The following is a 12,252-nucleotide window of genomic DNA, read 5'->3' as shown; positions in this document are numbered from 1 at the left end:
CAGCACTCTGGGAGGCCGAGACGGGCGGATCACGAGGTCAGGATATCGAGACCATCCTGGCTAACCCGGTGAAACCCCATCTCTACTAAAACAACAACAACAAAAAAAAACTAGCCAGGCGTGGTGGCGGGCTCCTGTGGTCCCAGCTACTCCGGAGGCTGAGGCAGGAGAATGGCCTGAACCCGGGAGGCGGAGCTTGCAGTGAGCTGAGATCTGGCCACTGCACTCCAGCCTGGGCGACAGAGCGAGACTCCGTCTCAAAAAAAAAAAGCCTGGACCAGAAACCAGGCAGCCTTGCTGTCAGTCTGACTGTGCCACCACAGGGCCATAGGACCCTGAGCAAGTCACTTTCTCTTGTGGGCTGATGTTTCTCCTCTCTAAAATACAGAGATTGAGCTTGATGGTCTTTTCAGCTCTGGGATGCTGAGTTGGCCTGGGGGTTGTGCAAGCCAGAGCAGGGCAGTTCAAGGACAGAGATGACGCCAGAATCCCTTTGGGCAGTGCCTGACATTTCCACTTCCATCAATGGGTTGATTTGTTTCAGGTGACAAGACTGTCACAGGATCTGTCTCCTGCCTTAGGAACACATACTCCCCCACTTCAGGATAGAGGCAAAACAAAAGGGCAGGCTCCTGGGCCTGGGGGGCACCAGGGTGACCTCATGCTTCACCAGTTGAAGGAAGCTGCCTGTCAGGAATCGTCTTGTCCCACGATCCAAAATAGGCAGCGAATGGACAGCTTTCCAGGCTCCCCCTCCGCAAAAGACAAAAATATCATGGGCTCGGGGATGTTCTCAGTCATAAATCAATCAGCTAAGACTATTTCTGTCCTTATCCCTTGCCCAGAGTTCCTCCTACAACCTCCGTCCTGCCCTCCCGTCCCGGCCTCCCAGCCACCTAGCTCTGGACTAGGGGAGTCTCATCAGCTGCCCTGATGACAGCTCAGTGGCTTGGCCATGCCAGCAGGAGAATCCTCACCCTGCCTATAAATGAAACGGTGGGCATTCTGGTGCCTCCGCCCACCTCCATGAGCCTGGCTAGCAACTGTCCACTCTGACAGGCAGGTGACTCCCGGTACATGCCAGGTTTCCTGGCCTATAAGGGAGCTGCCAACTGGTTGTGGTGGGCACTTAGGAGTAAATGTCTCTGAGTAAGCCCTCACCATGACCAGGGGTAGGGCTTCTCCTTCACGTGGTTACAGGGGTTAAAGGACCTACCTCATAAAGCCACTGGGAGGAATTAAATGAGACCCTATAGGTAAAGCATTCACCTTGTCACCTGGCAAGTTGCAGATACTCTGAAAATAAGAATTGCCTTCCCCTTGCTAGCCATTCATCTGGAGCTCAGACTCCCATGGCTGACCCATGTCTTTGGCGAGCTCCTTTGAGACTTTTGTCAATCTAAAACCCTAAGTCAGCTGTGATTCCAGCTCTTGGGGAAGCCTCCAAGGACATCTGGTCTACGCAGAGATCCTAAGTCAGTACCTAGTGGTTAACAGATGCAACGCAGCTGGGCCATCTGGACACTATTGCCCCTTGTTTAATCTTCTACTGCCCTCTGCAGGCTTCAGGCCATACTGCAGGCAGTGTAGACTGCATTCCTTGTGCAACCCCAAAAAGACCTAGGCATCTCACTGCATGGGCTGGAGGCACTTTAAGACAACAGGGCAAGGCAAAGTGTCTGAGGTGGACGATGCCACTGAATAGCACAGTGATTTCTAATTGACAGAGCACTTGCTTGTTGGATTTTCATGACCAGTCTACTCTCACCTTGGTACCTGAGCACAGAAGGGAATTCTGTGTCACTGCTTTGCCCCAAGAGCTTCACTAATAACAAGTGACAGGTCTCAGGCCCTGCCCCAGAACACCCCAGAAAATCATCTGAAATGGACCTGGATCTCAGTGTATATACTCGTTTAGTTTTTAAAGCTCTTCTACCTTGACCATGCTGTAAAACAGCCAGCATATCTAGGATACTCTGGAGAAGGGAATTTTGTAAGAAAGTGTGTGTGTGTGTGTGTGTGTGTGTGTGTGTGTGTGTGTGTGTGTTTTCAAGAAATGAAGGCTGGCCAAGATACTGAAGATACTAGGATTTGGTGTGATGATAATTAATAAGCATTTTTCACACGCCAACAAGCTGACAGTTTCATTTATTAGTGACATCAAGCACCAGTCCAACTATATCATTTCCATTATCCTCCCTCCATGGACAGAACCACAGATTCTGTCTGGCAGAAGGTTGGATTTATAGAGTGAAGGCATGCGACAGTGACACACTGTCCACCCAGCACCATGTAGGGATTAAATCACCTCTTGGAGCAATAAAAGGGATGTTTGTTCTTCCCTTGTTCTCTTTACCAACCACAGAAACTTGAGGGGATCTAAGCAGAGTTCATCAGGCCCAGGTATCATATGACAGTAAGAAAACCAAGCCTTAGATAGCTGCAGATCCCTTACGTAACTGGAGTTTTCAGGTCATATATTTATAGACTTTTAAAGCAGAAGACAGGAGACAACCCTTTACTGCAGCCTTTATGTTTGCAGTAAAATGGATCACAGGAAGGGGAAATGACAGTCCAAGATCACAAAGATAGAGACAGAAGAGACAGAGCTGGGATGAGAACTCAGGCTTCTTGGCTCTTCTACCTCTGGTTGAGCTTGATTTTGACAGCAGCATTTTTATTTCTTTTTTTTTTTCTTCAGAGACAAGATCTTGCTCAGTAGCTCAGGCAGGAGTGCAAGGGTGCAGTCACAGCTCACTGCAGTCTCAACCTCCTGAACTCAAATGATCTCTCCACCTCAGCCTTTCTAGTAGTTGAGACTACAGGCATGCACTATCCAGACGACAGGAGCTCTCTATGTTGCCCAGGCTGGTCTCAAACTGCTGGGCTCAAGCAATTCTCCTGCCTCAGCCTCCCAAAGTGCTGGGATTACAGGCGTGAGCCACCATGCCAGGCCTGCTAGCATCATTTCTAGGTGGAAATTACTTTGGCTTCAAATGTAAAGATTAAACATAATCTTTTTTTGTAAATACTCAAAGAGGAAGGGAAAGAAATCTAGAACATTGTAGGTGCTCAATAATTGAGTTGGTTGGATTTTTGTGTTATAGAGTAATCTTGCTTTATGCAGCTTAACAAAATTAGATTCAATTAACCTTGAATTTGTTTCATTCTTTATTCTTTCCAATGATTCAAAGATGGTTAGAGGATTTAATCTTACCCCACTGCCTCACTGCAAAATTTGAGTATAGATTCAAGGTTATGCTTTGCTGTTCATTGGTTTGAAGGCAAGGCTTTCAGAGGAAGGCACACAATTTAAAGTAACTTTGGTTTAAGCTTCTAGAGGTTTGTGGGAGTCCCTTTTGAAGGACAGACACCATCAGAACTTGAGGTTATACAGGCTGTCCAGTAAGTGGGGAATAGCACAAACCCTTCCTGACCCTATTCCAAATACATGATTAGAACAGACAGAAAATGACCCTAATTGCATATTCACCATTTAGGCCTAACAGTTTTGAATTTGCTTATCATTCTGTTTATAAATTACATTTTAATCAAAATCTCCCAATGCATTCACTTGTCTTCCAAATGCCATCCTGATGAATTAGGATGAAAAGTCACAGAATTAGTCACTGTCCTTCTGTGACTTTAATAGATCCATGTTCTGTGGTATGTTCCTCCTGCTCCATGGAAGCCCAAATGCAGCACAGGAAGACTCTGCTGAGGACTCTCTCTTCAGACCCTCACAGACCAGGGTTTGCAGTTTTCTGGTACACCAGTGACACACTAGGAAGGAATGATAGTGTTCTCATTGCCAGGGTCTGCTGATCATGCTCCTCCCACCCTCTTGCATACCTCACCTCCCACCACTGCCAACCACCATTCCAAGGCCAAGCACCACTCGGCAGGCCCAGCTGTTGAGAATGCCCCAGGGCAGGACTCCTTAATTTCCTAAGCCATTCATTTATTTTCATTGAGTACTTTCCATGTGGCAGGCATTCTATTAGGCTTTGGAGATATGGTGATAAACAATACAGATGCGATCACTTTTGAAACTCACGGTCCTTAAAAAGTTCATAGAATCAGCTGCTCATGCAAATCCATGGCAAGAATTTTTAAACGGCTGGTATGTTGTAACATAGAAACGAATCTTTGTTTCAGGTCTGGGGCCATGGAGAGCTTACTAAAATGACTGAGTTCTGCATCAGACTGTTTGCAAAGAGCTCACCTTGCAACCTGTGGGAGCTTATTGGCAGCCCACTCCTCTCAGGGAAATGGGTTTGGGTGATTGTCAGCATTGGGAACCATAGTGGGAAGGCTCTGGGCTGTGGGTAGGTTGCTGCACAGCTGTGGGCATCTTCACTGCCTGGGTGTGCCACACGGTCTGTGTAGTTCTCACTCCATAGCTAAAGCTCTTGGTAGACCCAAGGAAGACCTGAATGGGGACCCACATGCCTCCTTCACCCGCTGTGTTGAGGTCTGGGGATGGCAGATTTGTCTGCCCCTGGGGCTCTCCTGTGCCCTCCCCACTTGGGACCACGTGTACCCACTTGACCTCTAAATCCAAAAGGCTTATTGAATTTTAAAAAGAGAAAGCCCAACCTGAGTATCAGGAACAACCCAGTCCTGCTAACTCCACACAGGTTGCAGTTGCGAAGGCAATTAAAGCCACTCCAGTGCAGAGCCCACTCCAGCACCATTCAGAGGCTGGGCTGGTTCTGAGATCCTTACGGTGGAAGCAGCCATCCTAGCAAAGTCTTCTTTTGTTAGGCATTGCCAACGACAAGTATCACATAGGTGCTTGTTAAAGTGATTCCAATGACTACGGAATTCTTCTACTACTTCCTGCCACATACACCTTCAAGGCAGTAATCAATCACACTATAATGGAATCATCTGGTTTCCCAAGGTTGCAAAGTCTTCAAGGACACCTATGCGTCCCCAGTATCAGAATGGTACATGATAATCACAGGACAAATATGGTTGATCTAATTAATTGTTTCCTCTTTTTCCCTCTATCCCCCCCAATATTCATACAGAGTCCTTAACATAAATTAAAGCAAAAATGCTGGCGACTGACTGATACTAAAGATTAGGCTCTCTGGAGTTTCATCCATCACCCTTGTCTAGATGGAAAATAATAAAATCTGTGAGTTATGACTGTGCACCACACATTCCTCCCATCTCTAAAGAGGCCCAGCTACAAGCTACAGCTTTAAGGAGGTTTCTCGTTCTTCTCTTGCAAGTTCGAGTGTGTGTGCTGCATACCGCGCACAATGAAGGGTGGCCATTGATGCAAGGCTGCCTGGTTAAGAGAGAGCCCAATACCTCTCCTCTGTGCAGAATGTTCCCTGCAGTTTGCCAGCCTATCCCTGGCCTCCCCTGGACTGAGTGGACGCTTGAAGGGCATCATACCAGGGTGGTGAACCTGTCCACGCAGGCGTTGCGGATCTTCTCCGGGGTGGCAGGGCTGTCTAGCCGGAAGAGTTCCTTCACGTTATTACCTGTGTGCTGAGCTCGAGCTGCACGGATGGCATCTTTGATGGCAAAGAAGATAGAAGCAGCCAGGAAGAGGGGTGGCTCTCCAACAGCCTGAACACAGACAGGGCACAGGGCAGGGGCTCAGGCAGGTGGTCCCGCCTCCACACCATCAAGTGGACCTAGGAGGCCAGGCAGCAAACTCTGCACGAGGAGGGCTGGTGACGCCAGGAAAGCACTGATGGGGGCCACACCAAATACAGCGGGAAGGCACAGTCAAAACTGATCAGGGGCTAAGAACAGTCAAGCTAGTACATGACCAGACCTCATGGACATATTTCTTTGAACACTCATTGTGTAATTTTCTCTGACGACATCATGCAAATATAATGTACCATTTAAAGTTATACTCAGTAATTGTATTTTACAGACCACAAAATCTGACGTGAGTTTTAACCTTTTCCTCAGTCACTAGCCGAGGACCTGCAACTCTGCAGCCAACATTTACAGGCACCATAGTCATATTACAGCATTTGCAGGAATTATGGGCATAAGAACAAACAAGAATTAAAACACTTTCTAGCATAGGTTGGTTTTTCTCCCCCCAAAGTACAGATCAGAGACCACCTATATCAGAATCACTAAAGATACTGGCTGAAAATGCAGGTTCCAGGGCCCTAAGACACACCCATTGGAGCAAAATTTCTGGGCGTGGGCACAGAGCCAGAGCCAGAGCAATGGTACCTTTGATGCATAGATGGCCTTCTTGTTGGGGCAGTCTCGGAGCAGGGACACCCTGAACTCAATGGGGATGCTGCCAAATGCTGGGATCTTGTAAGTGCTAGGGCCGCGGGTGTGCAGGCTCCCCTCGGGGGAGTAGTGTAGCTCCTCTAGGGTGAAAAGGCCAAGGCCCTGGACAAATGCCCCTTCCACCTACAGGATGGATGGAGAGCACAGTTAGCTTGCCTCCCTCTTCCCTGAGGACAGATACCATTTGCCACAATGGACACAAAGCCCCACCTGCAGTGCGGCCTGGAATGTAGCTAAAACAACCCTCTATTGCTTACCTGGCTCCTGCCCCAGCCCTGGGATAACCTATCTGGACTTCTGCCAGGCTTTGGCTCAGACAGAGCAAAGACATTAACACGGAAGGTCAGTGATTCTAGGAAGGTCATGCCGGTGGGCGTGTTTCCCATTAACACCTGCCGCAGTGCAGATGGAGATGTTCCTTCCATGTTGCTGCTGGGGAAATGGTGAGCCAAAGCTGAGAAGCAAGCTCACAGGAGGATTTATTCGAAGTAGATTCTCTGAGACTTACCTCCAGCCTTTGTGAATGCCCATCCTACCATTTTCTCTGGGAGAAAGTGCCCTCACTGCAGTTCAGCTTACAGGTCTCTCCTAGGGTAACTGCCATGCTAGACAGGCCCACACATCTGCTCTCTCAGCCCCCTGCTCAGAAGCGTGACATGGGGCACTACCGTACCTCAATGAGCATTCAGAAAAGAAACCGGCTGGCAATCACCTTTGGGTCTACAGTGCCTGGCTTGGTGCCTGGCCACAGTAGGGGACCATAAATGGTTGTTCAATGAATTAATGAACAGATTGACTAATGGCCAGATTTTCATATACTCAGTAGTTGTCCATTTTTGAGAAGTACAATTTGTATTTTCTACCAGATGCTCAGTCTTGAATTCTTGATTCCTCTTCTGTTTTCTCCTATTTCACCTATTCTTTATTTTATTTTATTTTTTTGAGACTGAGTTCTGCTCTATCGCCCAGGCTGGAGTGCAGTGGTGTGATATCGGCTCACTGCAACCTCTGCCTCCCAGGTTCAAGGGATTCTCCTATCTCAGCCTCCTGAGTAGCTCGGATTATAGGTGCATGCCACCACACCCAGCTAATTTTTGTATTTTTAAGTAGAGATGGAGTTTTGCCATGTTGTCCAAGCTGGTCTCGAACTCCTGACCTCAGGTGACCTGCCTGCCTTGGCCTCCCAAAGTGCTGGGATTACAGGTGTGAGCCACAGTTTCCAGCCCTATATCACCTATTCTTCTCAGTAATCCCATATTCTCCTAAAGCGATTTTCTCTGGGACCTCCCTTTACTACTTCTGCTTAAGCCTTTGTGTTTTGCTCCCAGGGGCCTTCCACCACTCCATGTTTGGCAGCATCTGCTTCCTGGTGTACAAAAGCTGTTCTGGGTGGAGGAGGAATGAGAAGACAGAAAAATCCTCTGACCTCAGACCCGCTGTCTGGGCATTGATCCCAAACTCAATCTCCATTCTACACTGTGCTTGCACTCAAATTGGGTGTGTGCGCATGTCCACATGCGCACGCCATGTTCCCCATCCCTCATCTTGTTCTTTGAGTTGTGAGTAAATTAATCTATATTAATTTGCTTTCTGTCTTGAGAGTGGGTTGGGCTATCACCAATCTAAATTCTACTTTGTGGAGAACTCCCTAGGTTCCATGTTTCAGCCTGTTTGAAGACAACCTTGGACAACATGCTGTGACTGGTGGCCCCAGGAGGGGAGTGGAGCACATCGGTGGCCAAGTCTGTCACCATCCTGGTCTCCCAAGCCTCACCTGTCCAATATCAATGGCAGGGTTTAGACTGGAGCCAACATCCATGACAATATCTGTGCGGAGGTTCTAGAGGAGACAGCAAAATTACAAGCAGTTAGAGAAGAAAAAGATGTTTGGAATATGATAGATGACTCATGGTGACCCTCAGACTACAAATGCCAACCAAAGGGTATGTTCCCAAGCAGAAAGCCCTGGGTATACTCAGGCAGAAGTGTTAATATTCCCACCAAATCTCTGCTGCCACCATCACTGCTGGAGTCTGAGTTTGTAGGAGTAGGGGATGGAGAGCAGCAATGATCTCTCAGTAACTGGAAATAACACACATTCATACGTGAGTAGTCAGATAGGGTCCCAGCCTGGGGCTTTGAATCTGAGTCTGGGTAGATCATGTACAAAAGAGTCAATATACTACGTTCCATGGGCTGAATCCAACTCGCCCCTGTTTTTGTGGGGTCTGTTGTAATAATAATTACATTATTAAATAGCTGGAAAAAATAAAAAGAAGAATACTTTGTGACAAGTAAAAATTGTATGAGATTCAATTCAAATTCAAATTTCAGTGTCTATAAATCATATTTTATTGGAACAGAGTCACACTTACCGGTTTACAAGCTGTCTGTGACTGCTATCACACTTCAATGGTAGAGTTCAGTAGCTCAGGCAGAGACTGCATGGCCCACAAAGCCTAAAATACTTATTCTGTGGCTCTTCATAGGATGTTTGCCTATCCTTAATGTAAGGCATTATTTTTCCAACCAGAAAGTTTGTCTCTATCAACTTTTGGTATTACCACTCAGTTGTTTCTCTTTCTTTCCCACTAAGTACTAAAGTTTTGCAACTTCTTACCTTATGATCTCCTGTTAAGCAGTCAATTTCTACTTCAGAGCAAGCCACCCCATAGCTGAAGTAGTGGAAAGGGTTCCCCGAGTTAGTCTCAAAGCTGTAGCCCAGATTGGGTGTTCTGGGAAAGGAAAGAGAAGATACTGCGCGTGTATTAACATGAACACACCCCCTTCCCTATGCACGCACAGCTTGACACACAACATCTTTAAACCCCACAAGTTTTTGCATTCAGCTGTTCTCCAAAAAAGTCTATGTGTTTTGAACAGTTTGAACCTGTTAATGAAACCCAGGTATTCCAGAACATTTTGTCTCTGGGCTCTCCTCTAGTTTGCCAGTAACCCTTCTGTACTCTTTCTGTACAGCCTAGCAGTGTTTGGTACCATGCTGGCTTCTACACAGTAGAAACAGAGGTAACAGATCCGTCTGGGCTCACGAAAGATGTGAAAGTCACACTCCAAAGGATGCACTGAATTAAAATCCAAGGTCTTCAGGACAGAAAGTTCTGCCTGTGGTGGCTCTTAGACTGTTCACACAAGTTCACCTGTTTACCTTCTCAAGATGAACGTTAATAAGATCAGTATCTCATGCTAACCTGGGTGCATCTTTAAGCAGCCACTCCCCACCTGCTGGTCCCTTTGAAAGTTCAACAAATGATTTGAGGGAAATGACACTAATAGAAACAAATGCTTCCTTATACATTTTTAAAATTTTCAATCTGGAGTACCTTATACAATTCCACTTTTGCCTGAGTCATATAAATATATGTGTATATCTATGCGTTTGCGCATGTGTATTCACACACCTAGAGTTTACAGTACACTGACTCTGTTATTCTATACACTACACAGGGATAACATGAGCTGATATGACCACATCTGCACAAAAACAAAACCAATATGGGGCTGAGGGAAAAGGCTTCTCCCAGAAAAAAACACCACCAACTCCCAGAAAAAAACACCACCAATTCCTTTGACCTCTGTTTTTCCAACTTTCACCATGCTCATCTGGTTTCACCTTTATAAAACCTTAGTTTCATGAACTCCAGAAAAGTAATAGGAATTTATGAGAAAATGAGTTTATGTATGTGTAGGTCAGATATTAATTACCTAGAAAGTATTGGCAAAACATTTATTCACCACACATATATATACATGTTTATACATATATATGCCTTATACATATATATGTATAATACTTTTATATGCTTTATACATATATATTCAATGTAATAGCTATACACATATATATGAACCATATATAGTTCATATATATGGCATAGAAATGTTTTTTGTGTATATATGTTTATACATACATATGTCTCATACATATATGTATAATACATATATATGCCTCATACGTATATGTATAATACATATATATTCAGTATAATATCTATACACATATATTAGCCATATATATGTTCATATACATGGCATAGAAATGTTTTGTGTGTGAATATATGTTTATACATATATATGCCTTATGCATACATGTATATATAGGCATATACATGTATGCATAAGGCATATATATTCAGTGTAATATCTATACACATGTATTAGCCATATATATGTTCATATATAGGGCATATAAATGTTTTTTGTGTATATATGTTTATACATATCTATGCCTTATATGTGTATAAACATATATATGCCTAACATATATATGCTCTCATATATACTCATATACACATGAAAATGTTTCATATAAAGAAATGTTTACACATATATATATTTATGCATCTATATAGTCATACATTCAGACAAGATATTTTAAAGAAACATTGAATTATTTTCCAAATATATTGAAAGAAAATATTCCAAATATCTGTGAAAGAAAAGGTCCTAGTTAAAATTCCCAGAGATGGCTAAAACATGATGACTGACAGTATATATGATCATATCTTTTTACAGCTGCTAAGTCAGTTGGGCAGGGTCTCTAGCTATTTATGCTGCTACTAAATTTAAAGTTGCAGAAGACATACGGTCTCTTGAAAATCTCCCTGTATTAATAAGGTTCCACTGTACTCTGCATTTTGTAACAAGACCATGTGCTAAATCCTCCTCTCATTCTATAAAAAAATCCCACACACAGTACAAAGAAGCACGCGTAGCTAACAGCAATACCTAACTCATAACACTACACACCCTGGTTTCTGCAGAACACTGAGGGAGGAATGGTTAGGTGACTGGCCCTAAAATGTCATCCGTAAGGAAACAGGGGAACAGGTTCAGCAGGACCACTGACTTCCTCAGGCAAAATGGTGCAGCCTGAGATCAGAACTACAAGTCAGGTCTTCTGACACACAGCTGGTACTTTTACCCCTTGGCACACAGCGTGGCTATTCCACATATTTTAGAGCATCTTTAGACTGAAATTAGTGGAAGTCTATTGAAGAGATAAGAGTTTCAGTGGAGCTGCTCTCTCCTGACCACAGCCTGGCAGGATTTGGTGCTGGAGAGGACCAGTGAGGTTAAGATGACATCGCACTATGAGCTGGGCAAGGACAGCACCATACTTACCTATAAAACCCAGTGGCAGACAAGCTCACTGTGTCCGTGTAGGCAGCTGTGACCTGAGGAGAGGAGATGGCCATCAGGCAGGAGAAGTGGGGTTTTCAGGAACCCTGACCTGCCACTAAGCTTTCACCCAACTACCAAAGTCAAGCTACATTCATGTGCTTGGTACACGTGGTATGGAGAGGTCAAAGAAGGCATAGTAAGATGAGTGAGTCTGAGAAAAATGACATGTTTTCTTTAAATCTATTGAGGAAGATTTGTACTGAGCTGGTTTACGTGGGGTCACATTTGATGTGCTAGTCTTCTGCCCAGTTCTACCACTCCAATACTGGGGAAGGATGCAGAGCTGCCATTGATATTTCCCCCTACTGGAGAAGCCACAGCCTCCCACCTGCGAGAGACTCCCTTGCAGCTTCCCTCTGAGATTTCTGACATTCAGGCCACTGATCTAGAAGTCAGAGAATTGGGCTTATTCTTATCTTAAGTACTTGTTCTGTCATTCCCCAAATCACAGGAATGATAGAAGTCCTTGGGTGATGTTTTCTCCCCACGCTCTCACAGAGGGAATCTCAGTAGACCCAAACTCAAGAGATGGAGATTTGAGGAAAACCAGGCTCATTTGGGACAAAGATGGTGTGGGAGCAGACCCGGTGAGTCAGTACAATCTGATGAGGCACATTCAGCAGGCACCCATCCTCTCAGGCTCAGGCAGCAAAAACCCTGATTCCCACAAGGCTGTCAAGATCAAAACCTTCCCTCAAACGACCTCCCTCAGTGATGAAAGCTACAGAGAAAGCGACCCAGCCAGGATGAGCATTTATTCGTCCT

The 12,252-nt window shown here is 45.1% G+C and overlaps 1 protein-coding gene across 1 annotated transcript in view; it reads right to left on the bottom strand.

The window, feature by feature from the left end:
* Window positions 1-2,131: 2,131 nt before the first annotated feature.
* XDH (xanthine dehydrogenase) overlaps window positions 2,132-12,252 on the bottom strand; it is a 76,629-nt gene continuing 66,508 nt past the window's right edge. Inside the window, exons 31-36 of the mRNA XM_015112049.3 lie at window positions 11,428-11,480; window positions 8,906-9,020; window positions 8,060-8,125; window positions 6,220-6,408; window positions 5,413-5,589; window positions 2,132-3,783 (exon numbers count right to left, since the gene is read on the bottom strand). Of these exons, the coding sequence (XP_014967535.3) occupies window positions 3,733-3,783; window positions 5,413-5,589; window positions 6,220-6,408; window positions 8,060-8,125; window positions 8,906-9,020; window positions 11,428-11,480 (651 nt within the window). The 3' untranslated portion in view covers window positions 2,132-3,732. The remainder of the gene's footprint in view (window positions 3,784-5,412; window positions 5,590-6,219; window positions 6,409-8,059; window positions 8,126-8,905; window positions 9,021-11,427; window positions 11,481-12,252) is intronic.

Source organism: Macaca mulatta, chromosome 13, assembly GCF_049350105.2.
Source record: "Macaca mulatta isolate MMU2019108-1 chromosome 13, T2T-MMU8v2.0, whole genome shotgun sequence".
In the NCBI taxonomy this organism is placed as follows: Eukaryota; Metazoa; Chordata; class Mammalia; order Primates; family Cercopithecidae; genus Macaca; species Macaca mulatta.
This window is presented reverse-complemented; position numbering and strand designations above follow the sequence as displayed.